Genomic DNA, 27,838 nt, shown 5'->3' with positions numbered 1-27,838 from the left:
AATAAGAGTATTTACTTTAGCGTTGTAAAGGTGTGCGACGAAGATTATAACAAATGAAAAAAACATTTACACAACTAGCGTGCATCATTGTAAAGATGTGCGATAAAGATTATAACAAATAAAAAAAAACATTTACACAACTAGCGTGTATCACTGTAAAGGTGAGGGATAAAGGAGTTGGACTACTAACTATTTATGTCAAGCTACATTAAAACCGCCTTCAATGTAGCCGATGTTTATACCAAGAAACACAAAATACTCTAGTAGCCTAACTTAATTAGGCCAAAACAGAAAAGATTAATGTAATGTTTGCGTCTCTGTTAAATGAGCAGAAACAACTTGCAACCCTACTTTTAAAATCATGCAGGTTGAGCCCCTGTCCTTTACGTTAGCTTTCACCATGCGTCTCTCTGTCTAAAAGACTGAAAAATTGTACACAGCGTACCGATTCAAGTTTAAAGTTTCCAAAAGAGACGTTGGCCCATAACACAATGTACCGACTCAATCCTACAAACATAATAACAGACTTACAGACCCTTCACTAAAATTTGCACAAAAACTACAATCATCCTACATTAACTTCAGTCAAGCAGTGTGTGACAGGGAGATTTAAATTTCTTTATACACGCAAACCACAGATTAAGTAAAGCAATAAACAAACCATTACCCAGGGCCCGACCCAGGCATGAACGACATGGCCCGTCTGAAATCCAGCGACTTGACAGACTCTGAAATATTCCCGCCCTGTGGTGGGACCCACAATCCTCCATGTGGCAGCAACACCTGTGATTGCCTACCTTTGTTGCTGCTCACTTCTTCGCCTTCAGCAGGAACCTCTTTCACCTTCTTCACGTACTCGAAAAACTCAGCCACTTGTCGAGCATACCTTCACATACATACAAATAAAATAAAATATCATATACTAAAATTAGATCACTTTAAAACAAATACGAAAAACATGTAAGGTAAAAGAAACCATACTGCTGTTTCGCATCAATATCCTTGCTAAAATCAATGTTTGGCTCACAGTAAAGAACCAAAGCAGGCACCTATTTGTAGAAAATGGTCAATAATGTAAAAAAAAAAACAAATTTAAAAAGTTAACCATATACAACTTTAAAATTACCTTCTGAATGCTTGAGTGCATATGATTTCCCTCTAGATAAAATACACGGGATTTGATGTCGGGATGTAATGCACTATCCATGTGAGCAGGAAGATTACTAACAGACAGAGTCCCATGATTCCCACTTTCAAATGGAAAAAGCCAACTCTCGTGTTTTTCATGCAAATCCCGAAGGTATTCTAAACTGACCCCACCTTCCTCCGCCCTCTTTCTAAGCATCATCCGCTTATGGCAAGTGTCCGGGCTGGCCCGCAGATAGATAAAAGCATCTGGAATAAGGCCCGGAAGAGAAGAAACAACTGGATCAAACCATGAGTCGTAGATGCTTATTTCCATTTCATTCATCCAGTTAGCTTCGTGCACAGCTCTCACGAACACCTTTAACCAAAGAAAAAGTATATTTTTGTAAACACTAAAGATATAATATACATAGTTCAGTTACTTAAAAAAAGTCATAATGCATACCATTCGATCACTGAAAACACTTCTTTCCATTAATCTAAGGGGCTTAATTCCACTTGACGACTCTTTCTCCTGCATAACTCTTGTGACAAATACATAGTTCTGTAACGTGTAAGCGTATCTTTCGGGCTCGGCATAAAAAGCATCTAAAATGTTGAAGTGATCAGGGCCAATGTCTTGCCACTTGTCAATTGGTTCAGGACAATCTCAACAAGATCCTGAAGCTCGAGTGTTTCATTAGCAATTCTCTGCAAGAAAGTTGTCTTTCCAACACTTATGTTTCCTTCTACACAGAAAGTAAGACGTTTCTTTTGTTGTACAGGGTTCACGACATTCTCTTTCAGCTCTTCATCCACGCTCTGTTTGATGAACGTGGTTATACTTTCAGCATGGTTTTTATGAACGATGCCAACAGAGCTTCGTAAGAACTCCACCATCTTTTGATTCGATTTCCCAAAAAACTGACAAATAACACAATATATGTGATGATTAAATTTAAAATATCTTTAGAAAACATTAAACCACAATTTAATATCTACAAGAAGAACACTACCACCAAAAGACAGGAGTTTTATGCACACATACATACATTCAAGGGCTGCCATGTCATACACAAACTGTTTCTTACACACGTATAGCCAATATATCACGCATACATGCAAACCCATAGATAACTAGCTTGATGGCGTTTCTCGGGTGGGTCAGCCCGAGACTTGATCATGGTGGTGGTGGAGACAAACAATAGTCATTATGGTGCCAACCCCTTTGAACCTTTTTAAGTTACCAGCTTTTAAAAATCTTTTCCATTTTACCCCATTGACTAATTTAAGCAAACCGAAATTGACACCTTGACTAATTTCAATTTGAGGTGACCCAAATCCATATGCATATTATGCCCAAACTAACCCATTCTATAAAGAATGAGTCAAGATTGCAAACCTTGCCTCTCACTCAAAAAATAAAGAATCCGATCTTAATGAGGCACTCGGCTCAACAAACACAAGACAGCTGTAGAATTACTTATATACCCTTGTTTCCCAGTAATTATTATATATATTAAAAGGGGGATTTTCTCCCCCTCACAAAAACACTATTCATTTTCCTATTCAATTTAATAATATTTTATTATATTTTGTTTTCTTATTAATTTACTTTTACTATATATTTATTACCTTTACTTACTTTTTTTTAAACTAATTAAAAAAATTTAACAAACAAAATTTTAAACTTTAAACTTGGGTAAGTGTCGGTTTTACATGTTTTATTTGTCGGTTAAACAGTTTTTTTTACTTTGCTTTTGTATTTCTTATAGTTGGTCTTAAAATGGTCGAAAGTTTTATCATGATTTAAAAGTATCCCGTCATCACATGTTATATATCCATGCTTCGACGATTGCGCCTTTAAAATATGTTTTTTTATTACAAATTCATGTTTACGAATTTATGTTTGTGCCGCCGATACTAACAAAATTTGCATCGGTTCACAACTGTAACGTTTCGGTTTTTTGGTTTTACATATGATAATTTGTTGTATTTTGGCAATGAATGGTTCATTTCTTTTGTTTAGTTTCAATGCTGTAACTTGATACATGATGAATTCGCGTTAACTCGCAACGCGTTCGTGGTTTAACGTTTTTACGTATGTTTTATTTTCCGGTTCAATGGTCCCGTCGCGAAGCGCGGGCCTAAATCCTAGTTTATTATATAAAACTCAATATTTGTCAAACATTCAACACTTAACTAGAACTTAAAACACCTATAAAATCACACAAAAAATACCCGTAAACCAATCATCAAATCGCAAGCATCTTTATGGCCAGTGTTGCAAAAATCCCGACTAGGCACCGACTAATCCCCGATTAATCGCTAGTCGCCTAGTCCCCGCTTCACAGATTAATTTTGGGCTAGTCGGCCAATTAATCGGTCGACGGTCAAACCCGGCCTAAACCAGTGGTTTCCGGCGAGATTCCGACCAAAATAGGCGCTTTCCAGTGAGATTCCGGCCAAAATCAGCAATTTCCGGCATTATTCCAGCAAAAACCAGTGGTTTCCAGCGAGATTCCAGTCAATTAGAGTCAAAATGTGTTTGTGTATGTATAAAACAGAAAATTACATATAAAAATGTGTATGCATATATAAAACTGAAAAATATACATTAAAGTCCGATCCGATTAATTCGCTAGTCCCCACCCACTGCCCGACTAGTGACTAGAGATTTTTACAACACTAATTATGCCAAATTAACTACAAGACTCGGTGCACCGACATTTTACATTATTCAACATAATTCAAGTTAATTTAACCGAGCGAAACAATACCTTGTCCTTGTAGATTTTCTTGAGCTCAGCCACACCCCCAATCCCATTCTCCACCAACTTCCTCAAATTCCTCGGACCCACACCCGGAATCGTCAACAAATCCGGGTTCCCGGGTAGCAACATCGGCGAATTACCACCACCACCACTCAAAGAACCACCCCTTTGTCTTCTACTAAACTTAACAGGCTTCTCATCAATTTCAACACCTCCATTCTCACTATTATTCTCACTATCACCTTCCGAACTCACCGCGGACACCGAAACACCCTTATCCGTATGAAACCAAGCGGCACGAGACCCACTTCGATTCTCCTTAAACACACTCCAAGCCCTAGAATTAACAATACCATTATTATTATTATTATTAACCCCAATAGAGCACCGGCAATTGTAGGTAAAATTAGAACCGAAACGAGGGGGGTATGAGCAAGTGTTGGTACTGGTACCGAAAGGGTTTCTGCTGCAGCCTATTGCAGCGGACATGCCGGCGGCAGTAGCGGCGGACGGCATTGAAGTTGGGTTAAACTTAAACCCTAGAGGGGTAAATGAGTGGGATGAGGAAGAGAAGATGGGACAAGGGTTAAGGTTTAGGCGTAAAAGTAGTTTCTGCATGATATGATGTTGTTTTTGTAACCATTTCCTTATCCATCTGAATCCATCTTCTTTGTCTTCTTCTTCAATTTCACCTCAGTGATAATAATAATAATAATAATAATAATAATAATAATAATAATAATTTCTGCAATTTTTGTGTGGATAAACCAGAGAGAGAAAGGGTTTTAGCTGCTGCTTTACGGTCTAGGGTTTTTAAAAGTGAGTTGTAATAATCGACCCTTCGGCATTTATGGAGTTACACGTTAAGCCCTTGTGTTTTTTTTAACGTGTCGGGAACCATCAGTCATAACTTATAACCATCAAAAAACAACCCGAAACAACATAAACAACTCTTAACTTAAACCTTTTTGATATATTCATGGTCCTAAGAAGCGTGCTTTTCTCTCATCCAACAAACTATTTAAATTGACTAGACTCCCTTTAAGAACCAAGGCATTCTGCTTCTTCCAAATGCACCACAATGTAATCAAGCACACCGTGTGAAACACTCTACCTTTATCTTTATGAAACGAAACAATTTATGCAACTCAACCAAATCCCAAACATAAAATATATATTATATATTAATATGAGGTACCTTAACAACATTAAGATTTCGATTCCACACCATTTGAGCTAAACCCACAAGAGATAAACACATGATCAACCGATTCCTCCTTGCTTTCACTAATCAGATAAACACTCGAACTACCCAGAATGTTTACGCATTAAGAGTTGGCAGTCTACTTAATACTTCCGTCCATGCTACAAAACTTACTTTCCTGTTGATCCATTTGTTCCAACTAAAAACAGCTTCTGGAATTTCCTAGGAGTTATCCACCATAAACTTTTTAGACAGCCAATCGAAAGTTCCATTAAGGAATCTCCACACCAGATTATTTTATCTTCATTGGCTCAAATAGCACATGTTGACATACTGTTAATAACCTCTTGAACTCCTCAAATGTACTGGTCCACCCAAATCCCTGAACCAATCCCATCTCTCACATAGCACACCATCTAACATAAAGATATTATTTACGGAAAATTTGATACATGATTATATTTCCTAAAGAATTTAGAAAATTACAAAATAATAATAATAATAATCTGATTCATCTTAAAATTACCCTATAATTTGATTCATCTTAAAATACTCATCTAGGCATGGGTACCAAAATTAAAGTTGACTAAAATGAAATAAAGCAACGACTTTTGGCTCTCAAAATTCTAGAACTTTAAATTCCAAAAGTAAACCTTATAAGCCTCATGAATTAAGGTCTTGAGCCGACTTTAGATCCAACTGGCAACGAGTAATTAGATTTGAACAAACTAACTTTCATATCTACTTATCTAGTATCTTATATTGAAAGTACACTATTATATGTTGGTTTTAATTTATGTTGCATATTAACTCACCCTACTTAGCCGTCCCTAAGTAAAATAATAAAATTTGCGGTCTATAGAATAAGCTCATGATTTAAGCCTTAATCCGTTAGCATCTTGCGATCAATCGAACATTTCAAACTTATTAATCAACTACTCTCATAGTCTCATTATCACACTTGATAGTAAAAATCTTGTTTTTTTTTCCTATTGCTTGTCAAAATCTCGCTTATATTATCCTTATTTTCTTTATTGTTAGCAGTTATCTTACAAAAGATAAAACCTTTTTTTTACTTTGTTACAAAACACAAAGAAAACATAGGATAATAAACAACCGATAACTTCATACAAAAGAACCGAAAAGCAAGATTTCCAACCCCCGTGTCTAGAGGTGCACAAATCGGGTTTTCTAAATACCCGGGTTCGGGTATAGAACCAGATTCGGGTATGACCGGGTACGGGTATGACCGGGTATTGGTAATAATCGGGTAGGGTTCGGGTCGGGTATTGTCTCTAAAAATCATACCCTATGCATCGGGTTCGGTTCGGGTATAGAACCGGGTATTCTAAAACCGGGTATTTGAATACCCTATTATTGGGTATTGAAAAAACTCTATTTACGGGTTTTTTTGGGTTTTTTTCCGGTATTTTTTTTATATAGATTGGATTTTTTGAAAGTTTACACTTTTTAGGGGTATTATTCGGGTATTTTTAAGGTATTTTTCGGGCATACATCGGGTATTTGAAATACCCGGTTTCGGGTATTGGAAAACCTCGGTTCCGGGTTCGGGTATTAACGGGTACAAATCGGGTTTTCGGGTATTACCGGGTACAAATCGGGTCCGGTTCGGGTTCGGGTTTTAGTGCCAAAATACATACCCTATCCGTACCCTACGGGTAGAGTCGGGTTCAGGTTCGGGTATTAAAAACTCGGGTATTAGAAAAACCGGTTCCAGGTATATATTTCGGGTCCGGTTCCGAGTTCGGGTTTTTTGTGCACCTCTACCCGTGTCACAATTAGAGTTGCAATAATAAATAACATAGTTTTATTAATCAATTTTGGTTAGTTGAAGAAATCAGATCAATAACCAGATTGCCTAGTAAACTAAATCATACTCAGCTATATGCTATAACACAAACTCTCATAGGTTGAACCGGTGCTTGTCATGGTATATGTCACGAAACGTAATAATACTAGCAGCATTTTAATCTCTCTTAGAGCATTCCCATCCCATCCCTCATAATTATGTGAGAGGGATTGGTAAATTATAGGCGGGAGTTTTGAATGATTGTGAGTGTAAATTATAGGGTGGAGAGAGAAATATAGTGATTTTTTGTAAATTTGGGGAAATATTTGGGGTATATTGTTTGCTCCTCTATATTTTTTAATGTTTGTTGGATTGGTTGTGAGTAGAGGAGAAAGAAAAATGTAATGATAAAAGTATTATTTAATTAAACAGAGAATATAGTATTTTGTAATGTAATTACAGTAACATTATATTTATATTGGATGGTGGCAGATCCAATATCAACCAAAACCCACCACACAATTGGTCAACACAAGAAAGAAGAAGAAGGCATCCTATCTGCGAATAAAACCCACCACCCCAATTCCTGCCGGATGTCACCACCACAACAATAAGAATGTCCTCGGGTCCAAGCCTAATGGAGTCCCTGTTCCAACGCACACTCGACGACCTAATCAAAGGCATCCGTCTCCACCTCCCAGGCACCCCTCAATCCACCTTCATCTCCAAATCCATAGACGAGATCCGCCGAGAGATCAAATCCACTGACCTCCACACCAAATCCACCGCCTTACACAAACTCACCTACCTCCACTCCTTACACCACATCGACATCTCCTGGGCCGCCTTCCACGCCGTCGAACTCACCTCCTCCCCTTCCTTCCTCCACAAAAAGATCGCTTACCTCGCCGTATCACTCTCCTTCCGCCCCACCACTGACGTCATCCTCCTCCTCACCAATCAACTCCGTAAGGACCTGAAATCCGCCAATCCACACGACGCCAGCCTCGCTTTGGAATGCTGCTCCGTTATATCCACGCCCGACCTCGCCCGTGACCTCACTCCAGATATTTTCACCCTAATTACATCCTCCGGTAATACGAAGACGACTTTTATTAAGAACAAGGCCGTGGCCTGTTTGTTAAAGGTGTTTACTCTGTATCCCGATGCCGTTAGGGTTTGTTTTAAACGCCTTGTTGATAATTTAGATATTAGTAATAATAATAGTTTTAGTAATGAGGTAGCTGCCTTGGTTGGTGTGTTTTGTGAGCTAGCTTGTAAAGAACCCCGGGCGTATCTCCCGCTAGCGCCGGAGTTTTATAAGATTCTAGTCGAGTCGAGGAACAACTGGGTGTTGATTAAGGTGTTGAAGATTTTCGCGTGTCTTGGGAAGTTGGAACCGAGGCTGGCGAAGAAGGTGGTTGAGCCGATTTGCGATCATATGAAGCGGAGTGAGGCGAAGAGTTTGGTGTTCGAGTGTGTGAGGACGGTGGTGACGAGTTTTTGGGAGTATGAGTTTGCGGTGAAGCTTGCGGTGGCGAAGATTAGGGAGTTTTTGTTGGATATTGATTTGAATTTGAGGTATCTTGGGTTGCAGGGGCTGTTGCTTGTTGCGCCGAAGCATTTGTGGGCGGTGTTGGAGAATAAGGAGGTTGTGATTAAGTCTTTGAGTGATGTTGATAGGAATATAAAGCTTGAAGCGTTGAAGCTTGTGATGTCGATGGTTTCTGATGATAATGTGGTGGAGATTTCTAGGGTTTTGATTGGTTATGCGCTGAAGTCGGATCCCGAGTTCTGTAACGAGATTTTGAGGTCGATGTTATCGACTTGTTCTAGGAATGTTTATGAAATTGTTATTGATTTCGATTGGTATGTTTCGCTTCTTGGTGAAATGGCGAGGATTCCGCACTGTCAAAATGGGGAGGAGATTGAGTATCAGTTGATAGATATTGGGATGCGGGTCAAAGATGTTAGACCCGAACTTGTCCGTGTGGGACGTGATCTGTTGATTGATCCAGCTTTGCTTGGAAATCCTTTTATTCATAGGATATTATCTGCTGCTGCTTGGGTTTCAGGGGAGTATGTTAAGTTTTCAAGGAACCCGTTTGAGATTATGGAAGCTTTATTACAGCCGCGCACTAATCTTTTGCCACCATCAATAAGATCTGTATATATTCATTCCATGTTTAAAGTTTTGAGCTTTTGCCTTCATTCTTTTCTTATAAAAGGTGTGAATTCTTCGGTTTCAAACTTTGATGATACTGAACCTGGTTTCACATATTCAGAATCTGAACAAGAATTTACAGAAACTGATAATGCTACAAGCTCTTCAGTTTTGACCAAAAGGGAGACTTTTACACAGGAGTCTGTTACCAACATGTTGACTCTTGTAATCACATCTTTGACCCCGTTGACCGAAAGCCATGATGTTGAAATACAAGAAAGAGTGAGGAACGTTCTTGGTTTAGCTCGGTTAGCACAAGACGAGATATGTTTTTATCATGACACAAAAGAAAAGATGGTTGATAAAGTGGATTTAAAAACTTCCATTATTATTACATTAATCAAAGATGCACTATCAGAGGATTTTGGTCCAATTCCTTTTAATGCTCAAGAACGGGTTCCCGTACCAAACGGATTGTTGCTTGAAGAGAATCTTAACAAATTGGATACTATATGTGCAGATGTTAAGTTATCAATTAGTGACTCGTTTTGTCTCATAAAACCTAATATCTTGCACACTGATGGCGAGTCTGTTATTAATAATCAGAATGATGAAGAATCGGAGTCGTCTGCTGGTGAATCAATGTCTCTACTTGCTGAACACCGAAAGAGACATGGGTTGTTTTATCTTCCTTCTGGTGATAATAAAAACGCATCTTCAAGTTTCCCGCCTGCAAACGACCCTAATCAAAGGGATGCTGATGTGGACGAACTGGTTAAGCTTACAGACGAGTCGCTAGTGCTAAAAAAGAAGCCAAATGCTAACAGACCAAGACCCGTTGTGGTAAAACTGGACGAGGGAGATAGGGTCCCGATTATAATGAAGAAAACTGATGAAAATGATGACTTGATCTCGGGAGCCGTGAGAGACGTTCTTTTAGGAAATGAAACTTTATTGGATATTAATAATCCAGATGGCAGAAGAAAAGGCAAGTCACATTCAAAGGTGGGGAGTTCTGAAACTGGTAGTTCAAGTAAAAGAAGAAGCAAGCATCGTGATCGTGGTAAAAATGTTGAGGGAAAAGAAGAAAATAAGCCGAAAAGTGGTGGCAAGCATAGAAGTAGGAGAAGAGCTGATGGTGGTGCTGATGTGGCGGTTCAAAAACCAGTAATTCCTGATTTCCTTTTGTAGTGTTTGCATAACTTTGATTTGAGTTTTCCTTTATCAAGGTCAGTTTACTTTTAAAGTTTTCTGTTTATTGTTTCATGTTCTCTTTTTGTATGCTTGTATACCTTTTCTTCTTTGAAGATGCAATGTTTCGAGTTGTGTTTATATATGGGACTGTTTTGTGTTTGAATATGAATTAAATCATTTAATACTAGTTTCTCTTTGTATTGAAATATGCCAAGTTATTAATATCATCTTATCTTGTTCTCCTGAGTATTTTAGAATTTAGATAACAATTATTTTTACTATAATTTATCATTGTTTCATGCTCGGTTGGGATTTTTCGTTCTCATTTTGTATATGCCTTAGATGGATAATATGACATGTAACTAAGAGAATTGATTAAACAACCGTATAAAAATGATATGATGGAAGTTGTAAAATTCTTCTAACATACACTGATGAGTAAATGACAGGAATATAAGCACCAATCCCCATGTAGGACATCATCATATATAAATAGTTAACACCGTGTTGATCTGCTTGTAAACTTTGTTACTAGCGTAAGTTTTAAAGAGTTCAGGTTTTTACTCAGATCACATGCACTTCAAAGGCGCATTGCTTCATCTTTTGTAATACTCAATTAAAGAAACAATTTGCAGGGAAATCCTGATTTCTAAAAATTGAAATGAATATCAGGGCAAGGGTTGGTTGTTTAATTTGTCTTTTTGGCATGTGTGTGATGATTTTTGTTTTTCATTTTTGTTAATGGCTTACTAGTGTTATGTTAGGATTAAACGCACACACGAAACCGAACACGACACGAAAGCAATAAACGAACACGAGGATTTAACGTGGTTCGGTCTAAACTGACCTACGTCCACGGGTGGCAACTAGGTATATCTTTATTGAGTGACCAAATATTACAAGTACATAATGTTGTTTATATAGAGACTGAACTAGGGTTAGTAAATTATTATGCAAGAAATCTAAACCGGGCCGGGCTTGGGCCCGACCGCCCACACTCGTCTCCTCTTTTGACTTCATATAATAAACCGGGCCAACAAGGCCTACGAACCCAACAATCTCCCCCTCGGAGGCCTTGAGTACTCTCGTCTGCACTCCTGATTGTACTTCTGTAATCTGAACATTAAACTTCTTCTAGTTGCCACCGCCTTCTCATCAATTAACCTGAAGGCCCGTTGAAGCTCCCCGGAGCTCCAACACGTCAGTCATGGCTGAAACTGCCCCTGACCCGTTCTCTGTCCCTACCGGCTCCCACTGTAACGAACTACCGGATCCTGAGATAACCTGAGAACAAACACTCTTCATATTCAGCAAGTAATTCATTGGAGAGACTTTTACAGCTGGAATACTGGTTTTCTTAATCCACTGTCGACCTGGAACTGTAACTGAAACACGACCTGTGCTCCCACTGTCACGATGTCCCCCAACTGATTTAACCTTCCTAGCTCGTTCATCCTGAATCTTCACTTTGGCTCTGGGTTTGTTACTTGCAAAACGAACCTTCTTCTGCCCACGAGATTCTGTGAACCGGACTTTGTCTTTCACCAAAACTGGATCCACTCCTTTCGGTGACATATCGACCATATACAACGAACCCATTTTCTTGCCACGAGCAACAACGAGATTCCCTTTGACTACTTTCCACTGCCCATTCCCGAACTTAACATCGTGCCCCTGGTCATCCAACTGCCCAACTGAAATCAAACGTTTCTTCAAACTTGGAATAACCCTCACGTCTTTCAAAGTCCAAGAAGTACTGGCTGAAGTTATCAAATCAACGTCTCCCATACCCGTAACCTCTAAAATATCATCATTCGCTAGTCGAACCTTTCCAAAATCCCCAAATTTAAGATTCTTCATCGTTTCACTACAGTGAGTGGCATGAAACGATGCACCAGAATCCATCACCCAAGCATCAACGCTACTCTCAACACTACAAACCAAAGCCTCATCACTACTGACCCCGTCATCTGTGTCGTCTTCTGTAACGTTCACCTCTTTCTTACCATTCGGACACTGATTCCTGAAGTGTCCTTTCTCTTTACAACCCCAACATTCAATATCCTTACGAGTCTTAGACTGACTCCTCTTCCTGCTCCCACTGCCTCGCTGTTTTCCCCTACCTCTACCTTCTGTGACTAGCATATTACCCGATGATTCACCTGAACTTCTGCGTCTTGAATCTTCTCCCAGAATCAGATCTCGAATCCCATCGAAAGTAATATTTGTAGACGAACTACAAACTGCAGTCACTGTTTGCGACCAACTGTCGGGCAAAGAGGATAATAACAAGAGGCCTTGAACTTCATCATCAAACTTAATGTCAACTGACACTAAGCGGGACAAGATCGAATTAAGATTATTGATATGAGTTGTAACTGACCCACCCTCTTTCATTCTTGTTGTCACTAGCTCTCGGATAAGATAGACTTTATTCGCTGCCGAAGGCTTTTCATACATGTTGGATAGCGCCTCCATCATACCACGTGCTGTGGTTTCTTTCATGATGTTAAACGCCACATCTTCCGACAACGACAGAGTAATACAAGCCCTAGCTTTCTTGTCTAACTTCTTCCAATCTGCTTCTGACAGCTTTTCTGGTTTTTCATCCTCAAGCACTACATCCAAGTCTTTCTGACAAAGTAGTGCCTCAATCTGCATCTTCCACCAACCGAACTTCTGTCCGTCAAACTTCTGTATCGAAACCTTTCCGTCTTCTGCCATAACAATGACTAAAACGAAAAACTGGATAAAAAAAACAGAGACAGACACAGCAACACGAGCCTGAACTTAACGATTGTTCTACTGAACTCTGTTAAACAATCAACCTATTTATACGCAGCGGAATATCGAACTGAAAATCAGAAACCGAAACTTTAAACTGAAACGATAAACCTGACAAACGCGGCTGGCACTGGTTCTCCGTTTCTGTAACGCTTCTTCTGACTTGACAACGATTCTTCAATGAAAAATAGAATCCTGATTCAACTTGTTCTTGGTTCGGTTAGGCTGATCAGCGATAACAGGTAATCAGGCCGGCTTCACTGCTCGGCTACCACACTTATACTTCGACCACAAACCCGTAACGGCAGCTGGTTACTCAGTTCTGTCGGCTAGACTGCCCGACACGACTTTTAGCGGTTGATGCTTCTTGAATGACGATCGAACAAATCGGTAATAGGGTGGCACTACTGCCGGCAAACCCTAATCGAACTGATGACCAACAAGACGAATCCGGTGACCGCTGGGTTAATTTGGCGGCTGCCAAAAAAACGAAACCCTAGATCAACCCTATCTTCTGCAACTCAAAAAACAACAAGCGTTGGCTTACGGTGGTGTATGGCGGTGGACTGAACCCTAGTCGCGATCGTCGGGCTGGGTTTAGTGGCGGCGAAACAGCGGCGGCGTAAACCCTAACGACAATCGGAGAACCGTAGCGGCGGCGGAACCCTAGCGCAGTAGGGTGGCGGCGGCTGGATGGTTTGGCGGCGACTCGGCTGGTTCAACGTGTTCTTCGTGTGATCTGAACCTAAGCTCTGATACCACTTGTTAGGATTAAACGCACACACGAAACCGAACACGACACGAAAGCAATAAACGAACACGAGGATTTAACGTGGTTCGGTCTAAACTGACCTACGTCCCCGGGTGCCAACTAGGTATATCTTTATTGAGTGACCAAATATTACAAGTACATAATGTTGTTTATATAGAGACTGAACTAGGGTTAGTAAATTATTATGCAAGAAATCTAAACCGGGCCGGGCTTGGGCCCGACCGCCCACACCCGTCTCCTCTTTTGACTTCATATAATAAACCAGGCCAACGAGGCCTACGAACCCAACATGTTATTCATTGCAAGAATTCAAAGTTTTAAGATAATTTTTGGGACCAATCTCAGGATTCATCTAGCTGGTATGTATGCATATGTATTTAGTTGTGTATATATAATTGGTTTACTTTCTTTGAGCTGTGATTTATATTTGGATTTAAACATGTTGTTAGTTAGAATTTCGGCCCTTAGTTAGCTTTGGGAGGAGAGAAGCTTCACTGTTTTAGGTGTCCTCTTCATGATGCAACTTATAGATTTATATCACTCTTTAATTGTTTTGGTCTTTGTTATGCGCTCTTTGACCCATGACACTAGCCACGGATGGACCTGTAACTAAGGAAGGGGGGGGTCACCCCCGAGTTTCAAAACAATACTGTTAACATTATATATATAGAAAAACTGGAGTGACCCCCCCCCCCTCTCCTCCTTTAAAAAAAAGAAAAGATAAAAAAAAAACACTAAGCAAGTGGTGTGGTGGATAAGACACGGGTTTAATAAACTTGAGGTCTTTGGTTTGATTCCCTTGTGTCACCATTTTTTAAAACTTTTTTTTTCCTTTTACATGTTTAAGGTTTTAATGTTTTATAAAATTTTCAACCCACAAAGTACACGCAGCCGCTGCCTCTCTAGACTCCACCCAGACCGAGCCCTGTCTCTGTTCTCCTTGCTCCGGCTACCGTGCCTGTCTCCTGCCTCGCTGCTGCAGTGCAGCCCCTGATTCTCTCCACGGTACGGGACCAGCCACCATGTGCCCAGGTTTAATTTTTTGATTTAAGTTTTTAATTTGCTAGTATGTAATTGTTTGCATGGTTAATTTGTTTACATGTATTTTTTCATTATTAGAAGCCCAAATTTGATTGTTGAAACTTATTACTTATTAGAAGCCCTAATTTTATTGTTGTAGCATCAACCCACTTTGGCATGCTGTCATTTAGCACCTGATTTGTTGCATTAGAAATCTGTTAATGTTTTCTTAGAATCTAGTTTCGGGTATGCAGGTCGCTTAGTAGTTGTAAATACTAAATATCGTTGTAATATGCAGCGTTTAGACTCGTGTTTTGTCAGTAAGCTCTTGTGTAGATCGAGATTTAGGCCTTTGTGTTTATCGGTTTTTCCTGTGTTTAAGGGCTGCAGTCGAAAAGGTTTTCTGCATGTTTGTATGCTGTTGTTTTCTAGGTGTAAATTGTGACATTGTGCAGTGTCAAACATGACAGACATTTTTGTACCAAATCTTTTGATGTTGTTTTATATTATAGCTATCTACTGTATGTGTTCATAGTTTTTGTAATGCATGATAAGCTATATTAAGATCGTTTGAATTTTCTGAATTTTTGTACAAATGTGATCCAATATCTAGTTATTCGATATTCATTTAGTAAAAGGTGTGGGATGTTTTATGCATTGTAGATGACCTTTAGGTCACTTTTGGCTCATTTCCTTTTAAGCTTTATGTTTTCTTTTTACTCGTTTGAATCACTATAGATAAAGCATAACAGGATCCATCAGCTCTTGAGTAAATGTGTTGAGATTGCCACCTCTAATCTCAAGCGTTTCATAGTTCATGTTTGTATCTCAGAGGACTTCAATTTGACCTCAAAAGTCAAAATCATTATCCCTTTTTTTCCATCATAAAGTGCTATCGAGTATGAGGCTGCTTTATCTGCATGGAAACCTATGAGGTTCGTTTTCTCTCCAGTCGTTTTCAATGTGCAATTTTAATGTGTGTTTCTGTTTTCATCATTTCTCTTCATTACCAAATTATTGTATCAACTAACTTTTATTTGCTCTCCTTGTAATATCAGAGGGAGGCAGTTGTTTATTTGCGGAAATATTACAAAGCACAACTTCATACTGAGTAGTTTGCTTGCCGCCCCACCCTAGCACCATCTCGCCTTTCTGTAATACAAGCTCTCCTCTTGTTAGTATGTGTTCACTGATTTTTTTCCCATGAAGCTGTTGCGAGATTCACAACATTTAACAGATATGTTGCTTGATTTGAAAATTGGGACATGATCTAATCTGTAATAAATAGCCTGTTTTGGTTCAACGAGGTCGTACTTTTTGACGCCCAATTATACTATTTAATGACAATTTGTATTTTTAAATAATAGTTCTGGCCACTTAGGGTGCATATTAACTCACCCTGCTTGAGACGTCCCTAAGTAAAATAAATATATTTGCGGTCTATAGACTAAGCTCATGATTTAAGCCTTAATCTGTGAGCATCTTGCAATGCATTGAACATTTCACACTTATCGATCAACTACTCTCATAGTCTCATTATCACACTTGATAGTAAAAATCTTGTTTTTTTTCCTATTGCCTGCCAAAATCTCACTTATATTGTCCTCATTTTCTTTATTGTTAGCAGTTATCATACAAAAGACAATACCTTTTTATTTTACTTTGTTATAAAGCACAAAGAAAACACGGGATAATAAACAACCTATAACATCATAGGAAAGAGCCGAAAAGCAAGAGATCCACCCCACGTGTCACGATGAGAATGGCTGACCGGTCAGTCGTATCTATACTCAGTTGGCAGCTATATTCTCACGATTTAGGCCCCAACGATGAGATTTTCATATTTATGGCTACATGACACCGTCTGGTTGGATTAAAGTTTATAGAAAGCTTTGCAGCTTTCACAATTGGTCAAATGTTTAGATTTGCAATATATAACATAGTTTTGTTAATCAAAGTTGGTTAGTTGAAGGGATTAGATCAATAACCAGATTGTCTAGTAAAGTAAATCATACTCAGCTATATGATATAACACAACTACTCATAGGCTCATCATGGTATGTGACAATACAAGTCATTCAAGTATATGTCACGAAACATAATAATGAGCTCTCATCGTAAAATCAATAAACAACACATTATGTACTACAATACTAGCATTTTAATCTCTCTTACACAGGTGACGGTGGCAGATCCAATAACAACCAAAACCCCACACAATCATCAGAATCCAAACTATCTTGGATTGCTAGAAAATGCAACCCTCCACTGTTCTTCTTTGCAGCTTCCCAAGCTTCAGCCTCGCTTGTAGTCACGGGTGATTTTTTATACGAGGCGTAAACATAACGTGTTGAAATCCCGACAGATAGAACCAGATTAGCACGGGCTAGGTCGGCTTCAACTGAACACACTTCTAAACCGTTCATCCAGGCTGTAACAACATTGTTTTAGACAAATGCACAATAAATAAAGTCAAATCATGTTTTTCCAAAGTAAAATAAAAATATTTGTGATGTATTAAATGGTGACAATTTCAATTGTCCTACTTATAAATGGGTAAAATTGGGTAATGTTTTAGCGCGAGCGGCTCAAATAAAAAAAATAGCTGAATAGGTAAATCGGGTTGAAAGTCGTGCAAAAAACAAAATTTAACACCATAATTATTCCATATAATTACTGAATTAATATAGTGTTTGTAATGATATTTAACACGTTAACTATTTTATCAAAAATTTTAAAACTGAACACCTTGCTTTTGCCACCTAGAATGTATGCAGTGTACCAACCTGCCAACGGCCTTGCACGTGAAGATGCAACAGCTAATCCAGGAATCAACGTATTGTCATCAATTTCTATCCCCAACAAATCCAAATCCAGAGTTGCGCCAAACGCAAATGATTTTTCTAACGTCTCTAGCTCCTTCTTAACATCTGAATAAACAAACTATCTAATTGATACAATAATACAAAAGTTCCTTAAAATCTTTACCGAAGTTTGCTACTCCCGAACATACATTCCAATTCACAACAGTCTTTTACTTAAAAAACAGTAATTTTGCCTCAACCAAAATAGAATTTACCTGAAAACGGTAACTGAACAAAAGCCCATTTTTCTCCATACAACGTATCGGGCAGGTCCATCGGAAACGGGTTATCAAGTGCAAGAAGCGGCTTAGACCCTTTCTGGAAACCAGGATGTCGTTTATACACCGTTTCATATCGTTCTTCCAGCCAAAGAAGAAGAGACAGACACTGAAATTGCATAACTTCAAACATAAATACACTTTCTAGACACTTAAAGGTTATAGGGTTTGGATCAAATACAAATTAAATTAACATGCTAACTGTGAGAATCAAGTTGTGTAATTATATATACAACATAGTGTAATTATAGTGTAGTGTAATTACATTAAGATGTAATTACATAATTACACTACTTGATTCTCACAGTTAGCACGTTAATTTAATTTGTACGTTTACTTTCCCCTAAAGTTACGGGTGTGCATGGGTCGGTTTGGGGCCAAACCCATAACCATAACAGATATGTCGGTTAATGGATAACCATAACCGATCCGTTATGGCAGTTTCGGTTAATCGGTTTTGAAGGTTAAAGCGAGTCGGTTATGGGTTGGTTAACCGTAACCAAAATAATATACTCGGGCCTTAAAGTTTGATACCATATATTAGAAAAAACGACTTGACATAATTCAACAAAATATATAATCCATAATATTAATATCAAATATTTAAAAAAAGGCATTATATAATCTAACAATGAAATTTAAGTTAATTTGATAACAAAAGTTGAACCTAACACATCAAAATGGTATAATCCGACAATACGTTTGTTGAAAATAAATCCCAAACATATTGTTGGTTAAATAAATGTGTCAGTTTGGTTATGGCTGGTTTGAAAGTATCTTTAACCAAAACCGACCCACCGATTATGACAGTTATCGGTTCAAATCGGTTCGGTTAATGGTTATGACATTAAGTTGCTCACCCCTACCTAAAGTTATATTATATAAACAACATGACACGCACCCGTTTGCTAGGAATCGGTTTAATCCCAAGCTCTTTGCAAGCTCGAGTAATAATCGTCTGCATTTGCGACCTATAACAAATCAAACAATCATCAACAACCCGAACCGAATCATCTACTAACAAGAACACAAATAAAAACCCACCTAAAGAATCTGATTTTATCGGGTATAGGCACATCCAACTCATCACAAATGTTGACAATAGCATCTTTCAAAGTGACACTATTAATAACATTATTAGGAAAGTACTTTGTATACTGAAGAGACAAAGAACTGTCACACGCTACAAGCTCCCATATCTTCTTTCCTCTGATATCAAGAATGGGTCTGGAGCAAAAATCCAGTTCCCATTCGGTAACAGTTTCCGGGTCGGTTTCCGGGTCAAGATAACTCAGTTCTGCAGTTGGGTCATCGTCGTCTTCATCATCTTGTTGTTGTTGATTATCAATGGGTAGTGAAACTGGGCTTTCGGAGAGTGAATTGGGTCGGAGTGTGAGGGGTTTATGATGGTGGTGGTGTGGTGGTGGTTTGGTGAAGAAGGGTGGTGGGAGTTTGATGGGGATTTGAATGTGTGTTTTAATAATATTATTAATTCTGGTGGTGTTGAAGCTGAGAGTAGCCATGAGACTGGTCATGGAAGTGAAGGAGAATAGAATAAGTGGAGTTAATAATAATAAGTTATGGTGATGGTGAGACTGATCATGTTTGTGTGGAACAGGTGATGGATAAGATGCCAATGTTTTCAGTATATACCGGAAATGTTTATTACAATACTTTTTTTTATAAACCTTTGGTGACATAGGTGGTACAACTAGAGAACACTGCCATATTTGTGATTTCTATTTCAATTTTGAGAGCATTTGGGTTTTATCGTCAGTAGGGCTTCGGGCGGGTGGGTTTTCTCCGAAATTGAAGATAACTTGGAGATGCTTAAGGGCTCCGTATAGCTGGGTTGGGCCAGCTAGTGATGGCTTTTAGCCATTGGATCACCCCATACGAAATATCTAGGCATTGTGTTTTTTTTTTTTTTTTTTTTTGTTCAAGCTTTCCTCCTAATATTTACATTATACCGCCAATGCCAGGGATCGAACCCTGGACCTCTCACCCAAAGGCAGGCATTGTGTTTGTTGATCATTCAAAAAAATATATATACACGTACCACTCATGAGTCATGACAATAAAGTAATTTACATCATTCAAAACATGATTTGACCCAATAAAGCATCTAACATAGGGTCAAAGTTGTGAACTAAAAATTATGCTTTAACATAAATTTAATTTGTTACAAAATACTTACAATATTGACCCTTAAATTTTACTAAGAAATAGATATAATTTGACCCTTTAGTTATTAACCATATTTTTCTTAATGTCATTTTTAACTCAACTTTCATCCATGATTTCTAAACGGTCATAATTATTCATATATTTATATATTTTTTAAAAAAAAATTGCGTCATAAAAACGAATAGTTTTTAGTTAAAAAAAAACTTAACATTTTACTACTATTAAAATTATTATTATTAACCCAGACGAGTAGGATTTGAGCATGTGTCCACCCAAAGCCAAAACTGATATTTTTTTTAAATGACCCGAATTCATTTTGCATATATTGTTTTGACGCAAAACAAAACCAAATTTTTTTAAATGACCGGAACTCGATATGCTTATTACTATAACCAAATTTGACATTTTTTTAAATGAACGAACTCATTTTACTTATTACCCGTTTTGACCTGAACAAAACTTTAAACTTTTTATTTATAATGACCAAAACTCATTTGGCTTACATCCCATTGTAACTTGAATGCGTTTTGACCCGTCAAAATCCTTGATCGTTGACCCTAAACAATAAAAATATTTTAAAAACTGATCACACTCATTTTGTTAGGCATTTTGACCTGAAACAAAATTGATACATTTTTAGATGACACGAGATCATTTTGCTTATATCATGCACATTGTCACATCCTAACCTATGGCGTAATATCGGGGCAGCGAGTTTATGGTTCACGACTCACAAAACACTAACATACAATATTAGTGATATATCCAATTTATTTATTTAAGTTCAAATGAAGTACACGGCATTCAAAGAAATTACAAATAACCGAATAAGTCAAATGCTCTTGTTTATTATAATAACCTAAAGGACAAATAAACTAAGTTCTTCAATAACTTCAATCGTCCAAGATAAACATCAATATGCGTATGATATACTTTAATGTGATTATGGTGGACCTCTCTGAATGCGATAAATAAACAAATGAGCAAGTAAGCAACTAACATATAAACATTCAATTGATTAACAACAAAATATTTGAGATTTGCAAGTGATGTATTAAGATACTTAAACGTATTTTAAGGCGAGTTAAACCGTAAGATAAAGATATTAAATAAGTTTCGTGCCTTAAGCGAGAAGACTGATCTGACACGAACTGACCTGAAACTTTGAGAAATTAAGCTATAAATAAATATGATAACATTTCAATTGGAATCAGATCAAACGGATATACGTGACTCAAATTATGAAATTTTAAATATTTAAACGAGCTGGTATTGTTCATAATCCGAACTTCGAGCTGGGAGTCAGGTTCCGACCACTACACTCAAAATTTTACGGTGAACAAAAAAGTCTTCAATGCTAGTTCCAACCAGAAAGTAGAGAAATCGATAAGTCAACTATGTTTGACTATTATGCCCTTAACGGGTCGATATCAAGTTGACCACCGAGACTCCCTCAATCAAAGAAATTGATTGAGGGCTTTTGTTTATGAGATAATAACCTACGAAAATGCAGAAGACAACTTACCCAAATAAGGATTAGAATTAGGAGAAATCCGAAGTCAACGATTTTGAAACTTGAAAGTCAAATCGGAAGGCAAAAGCTTGAAGAAACACGAAACACCAAAGGAGGAGACTAGGGGAACGATGGGGCTGATGTTGCGGTGATGATTTAGGGTTTTAGGATGTATTTTGATTAAATATGCAAAGGTAGGAAATGTAAATAAGAAATCAACTCAATTAGGAAAATGAATAACATGTTGATGACTAAATCGGGTCTGTTAACTCCAATATTTCGACGTGATCAACAAGAAATGAACATAAACACTTTACAATAGCAGGTTGGTTATCTTGGAACTCAATTTTTGTGATCTAGGGTCGTTTAAGGAAGGATCTAGCGTTAGACGAACCAAAAATAGTCCAAAACTAATCTAATCGTCAGTCGCGCTACGCGACCAACTTAACGAAATCCCTCGTGATGCGCGGGGAGTTGGGTTCTACCAGACTTTTCCAAAATGTCATATGTAGTCCATGTACTTTCAAAAATGCATGTTTAGCCATTTTAAGCGATTTTAAAGGTTTCTAAGCATTGTTTGACGAGTTTTAAAGTTATGAAAATATAATAAGTTAAACACTGAGGGTCAAGTTATTCTACAAAGGATAACACAAAATAAGAAATGTGAGAAGCCATAAATAATTGGCATGTGTCAAGTGGGGACCAAAAGAAAAATGGTATATAGGTAATTGCACACATTTTCTCTCTTCACATGCAATGCACATGTTAGTACCCCCCATCATTTTAGAACGTTTATAACTTTTGTGTATGATATATATATATTTTTTTAAATTCATCATAATAACAAGCGTTTTTTTATCTTTAATATGAGTATGATTTTTGTTATATAAAAATTAAAACAAAAATCACATCATTGTGTCTTTTCGCACACCATTGTGTCTTTTTTCGTCATTGTGTCTTTTCGTACATCATTGTGTCATTTCGTCATTGTGTCTTTTCGCACACCATTGTGTCTTTTCGCTTATCATTTTGTCTTTTCGCACACCATTGTGTGTTTTCGCTTATCATTGTGTCTTTTTTTGTCATTGTGTCTTTCAACTCATAATTATGTTTTTTTAAGGACTATTGGTTTTTATTGGTCCCAAGTATTTCATTTTTGCCGGCGCTGGTCCCAACTATCACTTTAACTGCCAACGGTCCCAACTTTCACACATGTGTCTGCCACCAGTCCACGACTAACCTAGTACTAACTCCGTTATGTTTTAGCTGACGTGTCCATCCTACGTGTTAAAAAACGTTGACGTGGCTGCCTGCGTGTATATTAATAACAAAAAGTCCTTCTCCTCCTTCACAAATCCACAAATCTGCAAATTAAAATCAAAATCAAACTCATACCCACAAACCCTAGACTCCCCCGTACCATCACCTCAACACCGGACCTCCACAACCCCGAATCCGCAGCCGAACCGGATCTCCCGAAGTGGACACCGATTGCCGGAGCCAGGGTTGTCTCGAATTGGGGAAACTGCAGCCGGAGCCTCCGTGGTGCCTTTCCGACTCGAATTAACCGATCCTAAAGCTACCGAACTTGTTCCTAATCCACCGCCATGGTTTCCGGTAACCGAACCTGAGTTATTAACATTCTGAGCTTCAGTGGCGGTGGCGGTGTGTATCGATGTCTGTGAGGAGTTGTACGGTGGTGGATGATTGTTGGATCCGTCAGGAGATGAGGTATCGGAAGATGATTGCATGGTGGTGCCGATGTCTGTGAAGAGTTGTACGGTGGTGGCAATTCGAGATTTGGTTGGATTTGATTTGGTTGAAACTATGGATTCTCGTTCTCTGTGCGACTTGCCGGGATTCGTAACCGCGGTGGTGAGGCCGACGTTCTGGAGCGGCGGCGACGGCGTGGTTATTAAGGTAGGCCGGAAACTGAAGCGACAGAGGGGGGGGGGCTGCTGTGGTTGCAGGTGGCCGGGGAGTGGGTGGCGGCGGCGGAGTTGTGGTGACGGTGAGTAAGAAACAGGAAGAAAGAAGGAAGGAGAAAGTTAGGTTGAATGGATTTGCTTTGGGGGGGTACTTGTATATAATAATAATAATATTATTGTTTTATTAGAAAAAGCCACGTCAGCAACAAAAATGACACGTCAACGTTTTTTAACACGTAGGATGGACACGTCAGCTAAAACATAACGGAGTTAGTACTCGGTTAGTCGTGGACTGGTGGCAGACACATGTGTGAAAGTTGGGACTGTTGGCAGTTAAAGTGATAGTTGGAACCAGCGCCGGCAAAAATGAAATACTTGGGACCAATAAAAACCAATAGTCCTTTTTTTAAATACTAATAACACTGTTGTGTAATAATAATATGTAAAAATAATGATAAAATAACAACAAATTATCTAATACATAAAACACAATGATTAATACATGTTACACAATAACTTGAAACGTAAAACACAATGGTGAATACGTATAACACAATGACCTAAAATGTAAGACACAATGGTGGATACGTATAACACAATGACCTAAAACGTAAGACACAATGGTGAATATATATAACACAATGACTTGAAACGTAAAACACAATGGAAACAACATATTACACAATGACTTGAACGCAATACTATTTTTCTCAAATTAAATGAACTTTCATATGTCAATCCGAATAAAAGACAACGAACGTATTACACAATGACTAAAGTTAATGACAAACAAAACGACACAATTACGTAATTTTTGTTTTAATTTTTGTCCTTAATATGAGTACTAATTGAGAAATATAATGATCAAAATCTATGATACAATTCATATAAAAACTCAACTAAAAGACACAATGAACAACAAAAAAAGACAATTAAAAAAACCCATTATTTCTTTTTATTTTTATATAACAATATGATACTCATATTAAAGATAAAAAACGCTTATTATTATGGTGAATTTTTTTTTAAATAATTATGTCGTATGAAAAAGTTATGGATATTTTAAAATGATGGGGGAATTGACTGTGCCTTGCATGTGGAAAGAGAAAGTAAATAAATGTGAGTTATTACCTTCATGCTCTTTACATCAATTTTTATTTATTAAATTAATCTCAGTCATTCAAATCTAAGATCAACGTATTGGATTTCTTCTCATCCTTCTTATTTTTGTTGTCCTTTGTATTTTAACTTCACCCTAAACACTAATAAAATACAAATTGAAAATAATTTGAAAGACTTTAATTACATTCTGAGTCGAGCTACACATAAACGAATTCAAATATGAAAAATCATTGATGTTACCCACATCGATATTCAGTAAATCTTGCATTGAAATGTCGACAAAAATAAACACGTCGTGATTATATGTTAGAAATTTATTAAAACTTATTGTATTCAAAGATATACAGAAAAAAGAAGATAAATGAATATATGAGTAAACTTAAGCAGATGGAAGGGTAATTATTAATTAAATTTACAAAAGTTGTTGAAATGTTAAATATTTAATTATATTATAGGTTTATAATTGCATATTATAGTTGTACTCTTATGTTTATTATAATAACATATAAAAATAAAAAAAAATATACATTGAAACGTCAATAAAAATAAGCACGTTGCAATGATAAGTTCGCTTTTTTAAAACATAATGTATTAAAAGATATAGAGAAAATAAAATTTTTAATAAATTTGTCAAATAAATGGGTAAAGATAAGGAGTTTACATGTAACTACTTTATAAATTAACAAAGTTTTATTAAAATTGAAGGATCATATTTGTAATTATTTCCTAAACTAAATATTTTGTTCAACATGTCCAAAATGCTATATTGCCCATAAATTTTTAAAATTATATGTATTAGTGATTGTACTTTATGTAATAACAAATGTACATTCAAAATTTTAACAAATATAGTATAAATATAGATACAGATTCTTTTTTACCTTAAATCAATGTTGTGTTTTCTTTTTCCCTTTTGTTGATTTATGTGTAATAATGAGAAATAAATAATGAGATTTACTAAGATAATACTTTCAACATATAACTTTTGCAATGATGTATTTTGTAAAAAGACAATTTTTTTTGTTTTGTTTTTATACTAATTTGTTATAATGACATTATAAGTTGAAACATGATAAATATTTTGTTTTTATATCTTAGTTTGATGATTTTTAATTTTGATTTAATGAGTTTAACCGGCGTAGTTTATATCGCAATGAGCATAATTGATACTGTCATAATTCGTGTCGACTCGTCGTCGTAATTCTCAGGTTTACCAACATCCAGAGGCTTTAGTGACTGAAAAAACGTAATTTTAAACATTCTATTTATTTATATGTTAATTCGACGATATTTTTTTAGTCTAATTCTGGCACCATTACGTGCGTAACTGATATCGATCGAATACGCGCTGACTCGTCGCCCCAGCGCTCAGGTTTTACCAACGCACGGATTTTACCGACAAAATAAACATTATTTTAAATATGTTATTATTATATATAAATAATAAGCTATATGAATACCACTATATATTTTTTTTTGTTTTTATTTTAGACATGTTAATTTGACAAATTTATTTTTTAGGTTTAGTTTCGGTAGCATATCGTCACTAGTCAAATTCGTGTTAATTCATCATTATAGTATAATGCTCGAGTTTTACCGACCGAAATTAGATAGTGTTGGAACCCTCATACACCAATGTAGGGATAAACATTTTGTTCCAAACACTCGTACACGTACCTATATTCGTACCGATTTAGTCTATTCGGTATAGGTATTGGTACTCATTTTTGTTGAATTTTGGTACAAGTACGGGTACGGTACGGGTACATTTGGTATTGTGTACCTGTTTGGAGTATATAAAGATTTAATTGGGATTCTTTATATTTAATATGTAAAATAAATTCTCCAACCATGTTATTATTGAACAAGTACCAAACGTTTTTTCAAAATTAAATAATATAACATGTGACACGATGTCCAATTTGCTCGAAGTGGAAAACACATACAAATAAAATAGTTTTACATCTACTATTAAAATAAATAAAAACGGTGGTTGAACCACATTAACCTTAATTGACCTAATATTTTGCCATGTGTCACCCTATATTTGAAGCTTTAAATCATAAATATTTGTAATTAAAATTAAGAAATTAAAACCTTTCATATACACAACTATATGTATTATTTGATTTTTAATCTTTAATTATAAAATTGGACATCAACTAATCATAATAGTTGTTTGAATGTTTTCTTCAACGGAAACAAAATTTCATGATCAGTTAATAATTAGTGATTTCCTTTAAGTTACGTATCACTAATTACGTAGACAATTAATATACAACAGCTATTAGTTACCACTAAAATTTGTTTATTCCATTAGTGGTTTCTGTCAGCAACAACAACGAAAACTAAATTTCTTTAGTAGTAAACACATTTATTTGATAGTGTCTATACTTACAAACACACTCGAGATAGCTCTGCTCCTCTTCAATCAATTTACCTTAATTACAACAAGTCCTACATCCAATTACGTATTTTAAATTGCGCATCATATAATAATATTGTATTATTCGCACTTTTAAGCATATGTGAATTACATGTATATATATCAATTAGGTGTCTTCTTTGTTTCCTTTAAAACCATTAAACCAGCAAAACTTACCATCTTGAAATGAATTTCGTCTTTAATTCAGTTGTTTATGTTTATACAGTGTTACACATATATTATATACTTGGGTTACAAACGTCATATTACACGTGGTTTTCATATAAAATTTTCATGTACCTATTGGATGAAAACTTTTTTATAGCTCCCAAAAAAACATGCAGGAACCATTTCATTATTCCATAACTAGATAAATGTATTAAATAAAAACTAATTAGGGATTAAACTAGAAAACTAAAATGAAGTCGTTTTATAAAAAAAATGGCCGCACATCATTGATACAATAAATATAAAGGTGGTACCCCACTCAAAATTGTGTAAAATCATGACTAACGTTTTGGTTTACGATTTTTATAATTATGGGCCGTGTAAACCAAACCAGAATGTAGGAGGTGGTTGGCCAATTTTAATTTTCTTCATGTTGTTTATGCCTTAAATTCATCGTTAATGCTATTTTATACTTCTTCTACCATTCATACGATTCCTTTTTATAA

At 36.7% G+C, this 27,838-nt stretch overlaps 2 protein-coding genes and 1 pseudogene across 3 annotated transcripts; 1 reads left to right on the top strand and 2 right to left on the bottom strand.

Annotated features, from left to right (window-relative positions):
- Window positions 1-547: 547 nt before the first annotated feature.
- Window positions 548-4,612, bottom strand: LOC143530522 (uncharacterized; annotated as a pseudogene). Its single transcript, XR_013134866.1, has 5 exons — window positions 3,906-4,612; window positions 1,592-2,049; window positions 1,127-1,504; window positions 982-1,049; window positions 548-886 (listed from the first exon to the last, which is right to left on the bottom strand). The product of XR_013134866.1 is annotated as an uncharacterized LOC143530522 (transcript).
- A 2,892-nt stretch (window positions 4,613-7,504) lies between these two features.
- LOC143530521 (AP-3 complex subunit delta-like) lies at window positions 7,505-10,586 on the top strand. Its single transcript, XM_077026039.1, has one exon. It carries the CDS (start codon window positions 7,530-7,532, stop codon window positions 10,266-10,268), a length of 2,739 nt encoding a protein of 912 aa, XP_076882154.1. The 5' UTR covers window positions 7,505-7,529; the 3' UTR covers window positions 10,269-10,586.
- A 6,270-nt stretch (window positions 10,587-16,856) lies between these two features.
- Window positions 16,857-19,615, bottom strand: LOC143530519 (protein TAB2 homolog, chloroplastic-like). Its single transcript, XM_077026038.1, has 5 exons — window positions 19,034-19,615; window positions 18,891-18,960; window positions 17,927-18,098; window positions 17,634-17,777; window positions 16,857-17,278 (listed from the first exon to the last, which is right to left on the bottom strand). The coding sequence occupies exons 1-5, from the start codon at window positions 19,522-19,524 to the stop codon at window positions 17,019-17,021; spliced, it is 1,137 nt and encodes a 378-aa protein (XP_076882153.1). The 5' UTR covers window positions 19,525-19,615; the 3' UTR covers window positions 16,857-17,018.
- Window positions 19,616-27,838: the final 8,223 nt, after the last annotated feature.

The sequence above is a fragment of the Bidens hawaiensis genome, unplaced genomic scaffold (assembly GCF_021521415.1).
Source record: "Bidens hawaiensis isolate Kalapana, Puna unplaced genomic scaffold, B.hawaiensis_p1.1 tig00008947_1, whole genome shotgun sequence".
NCBI lineage: Eukaryota > Viridiplantae > Streptophyta > Magnoliopsida > Asterales > Asteraceae > Bidens > Bidens hawaiensis.
The sequence above is the reverse complement of the archived record's forward strand: the minus strand, read 5'-3'. Positions and strand labels throughout refer to the sequence as shown.

Coding starts and splice junctions, on each gene's coding strand:
- LOC143530521 (XM_077026039.1), top strand. CDS start 7,530: ATGTCCTCGGGTCCAAGCCTAATGGAGTCCCTGTTCCAACGCACACTC.
- LOC143530519 (XM_077026038.1), bottom strand. CDS start 19,524: ATGACCAGTCTCATGGCTACTCTCAGCTTCAACACCACCAGAATTAAT. Junction 18,099..18,890: donor AACCGATTCCTAGCAAACGG/GTGCGTGTCATG, acceptor ATGCAATTTCAG/TGTCTGTCTCTTCTTCTTTG. Junction 17,279..17,633: donor ACGTGCAAGGCCGTTGGCAG/GTTGGTACACTG, acceptor ATGTTGTTACAG/CCTGGATGAACGGTTTAGAA.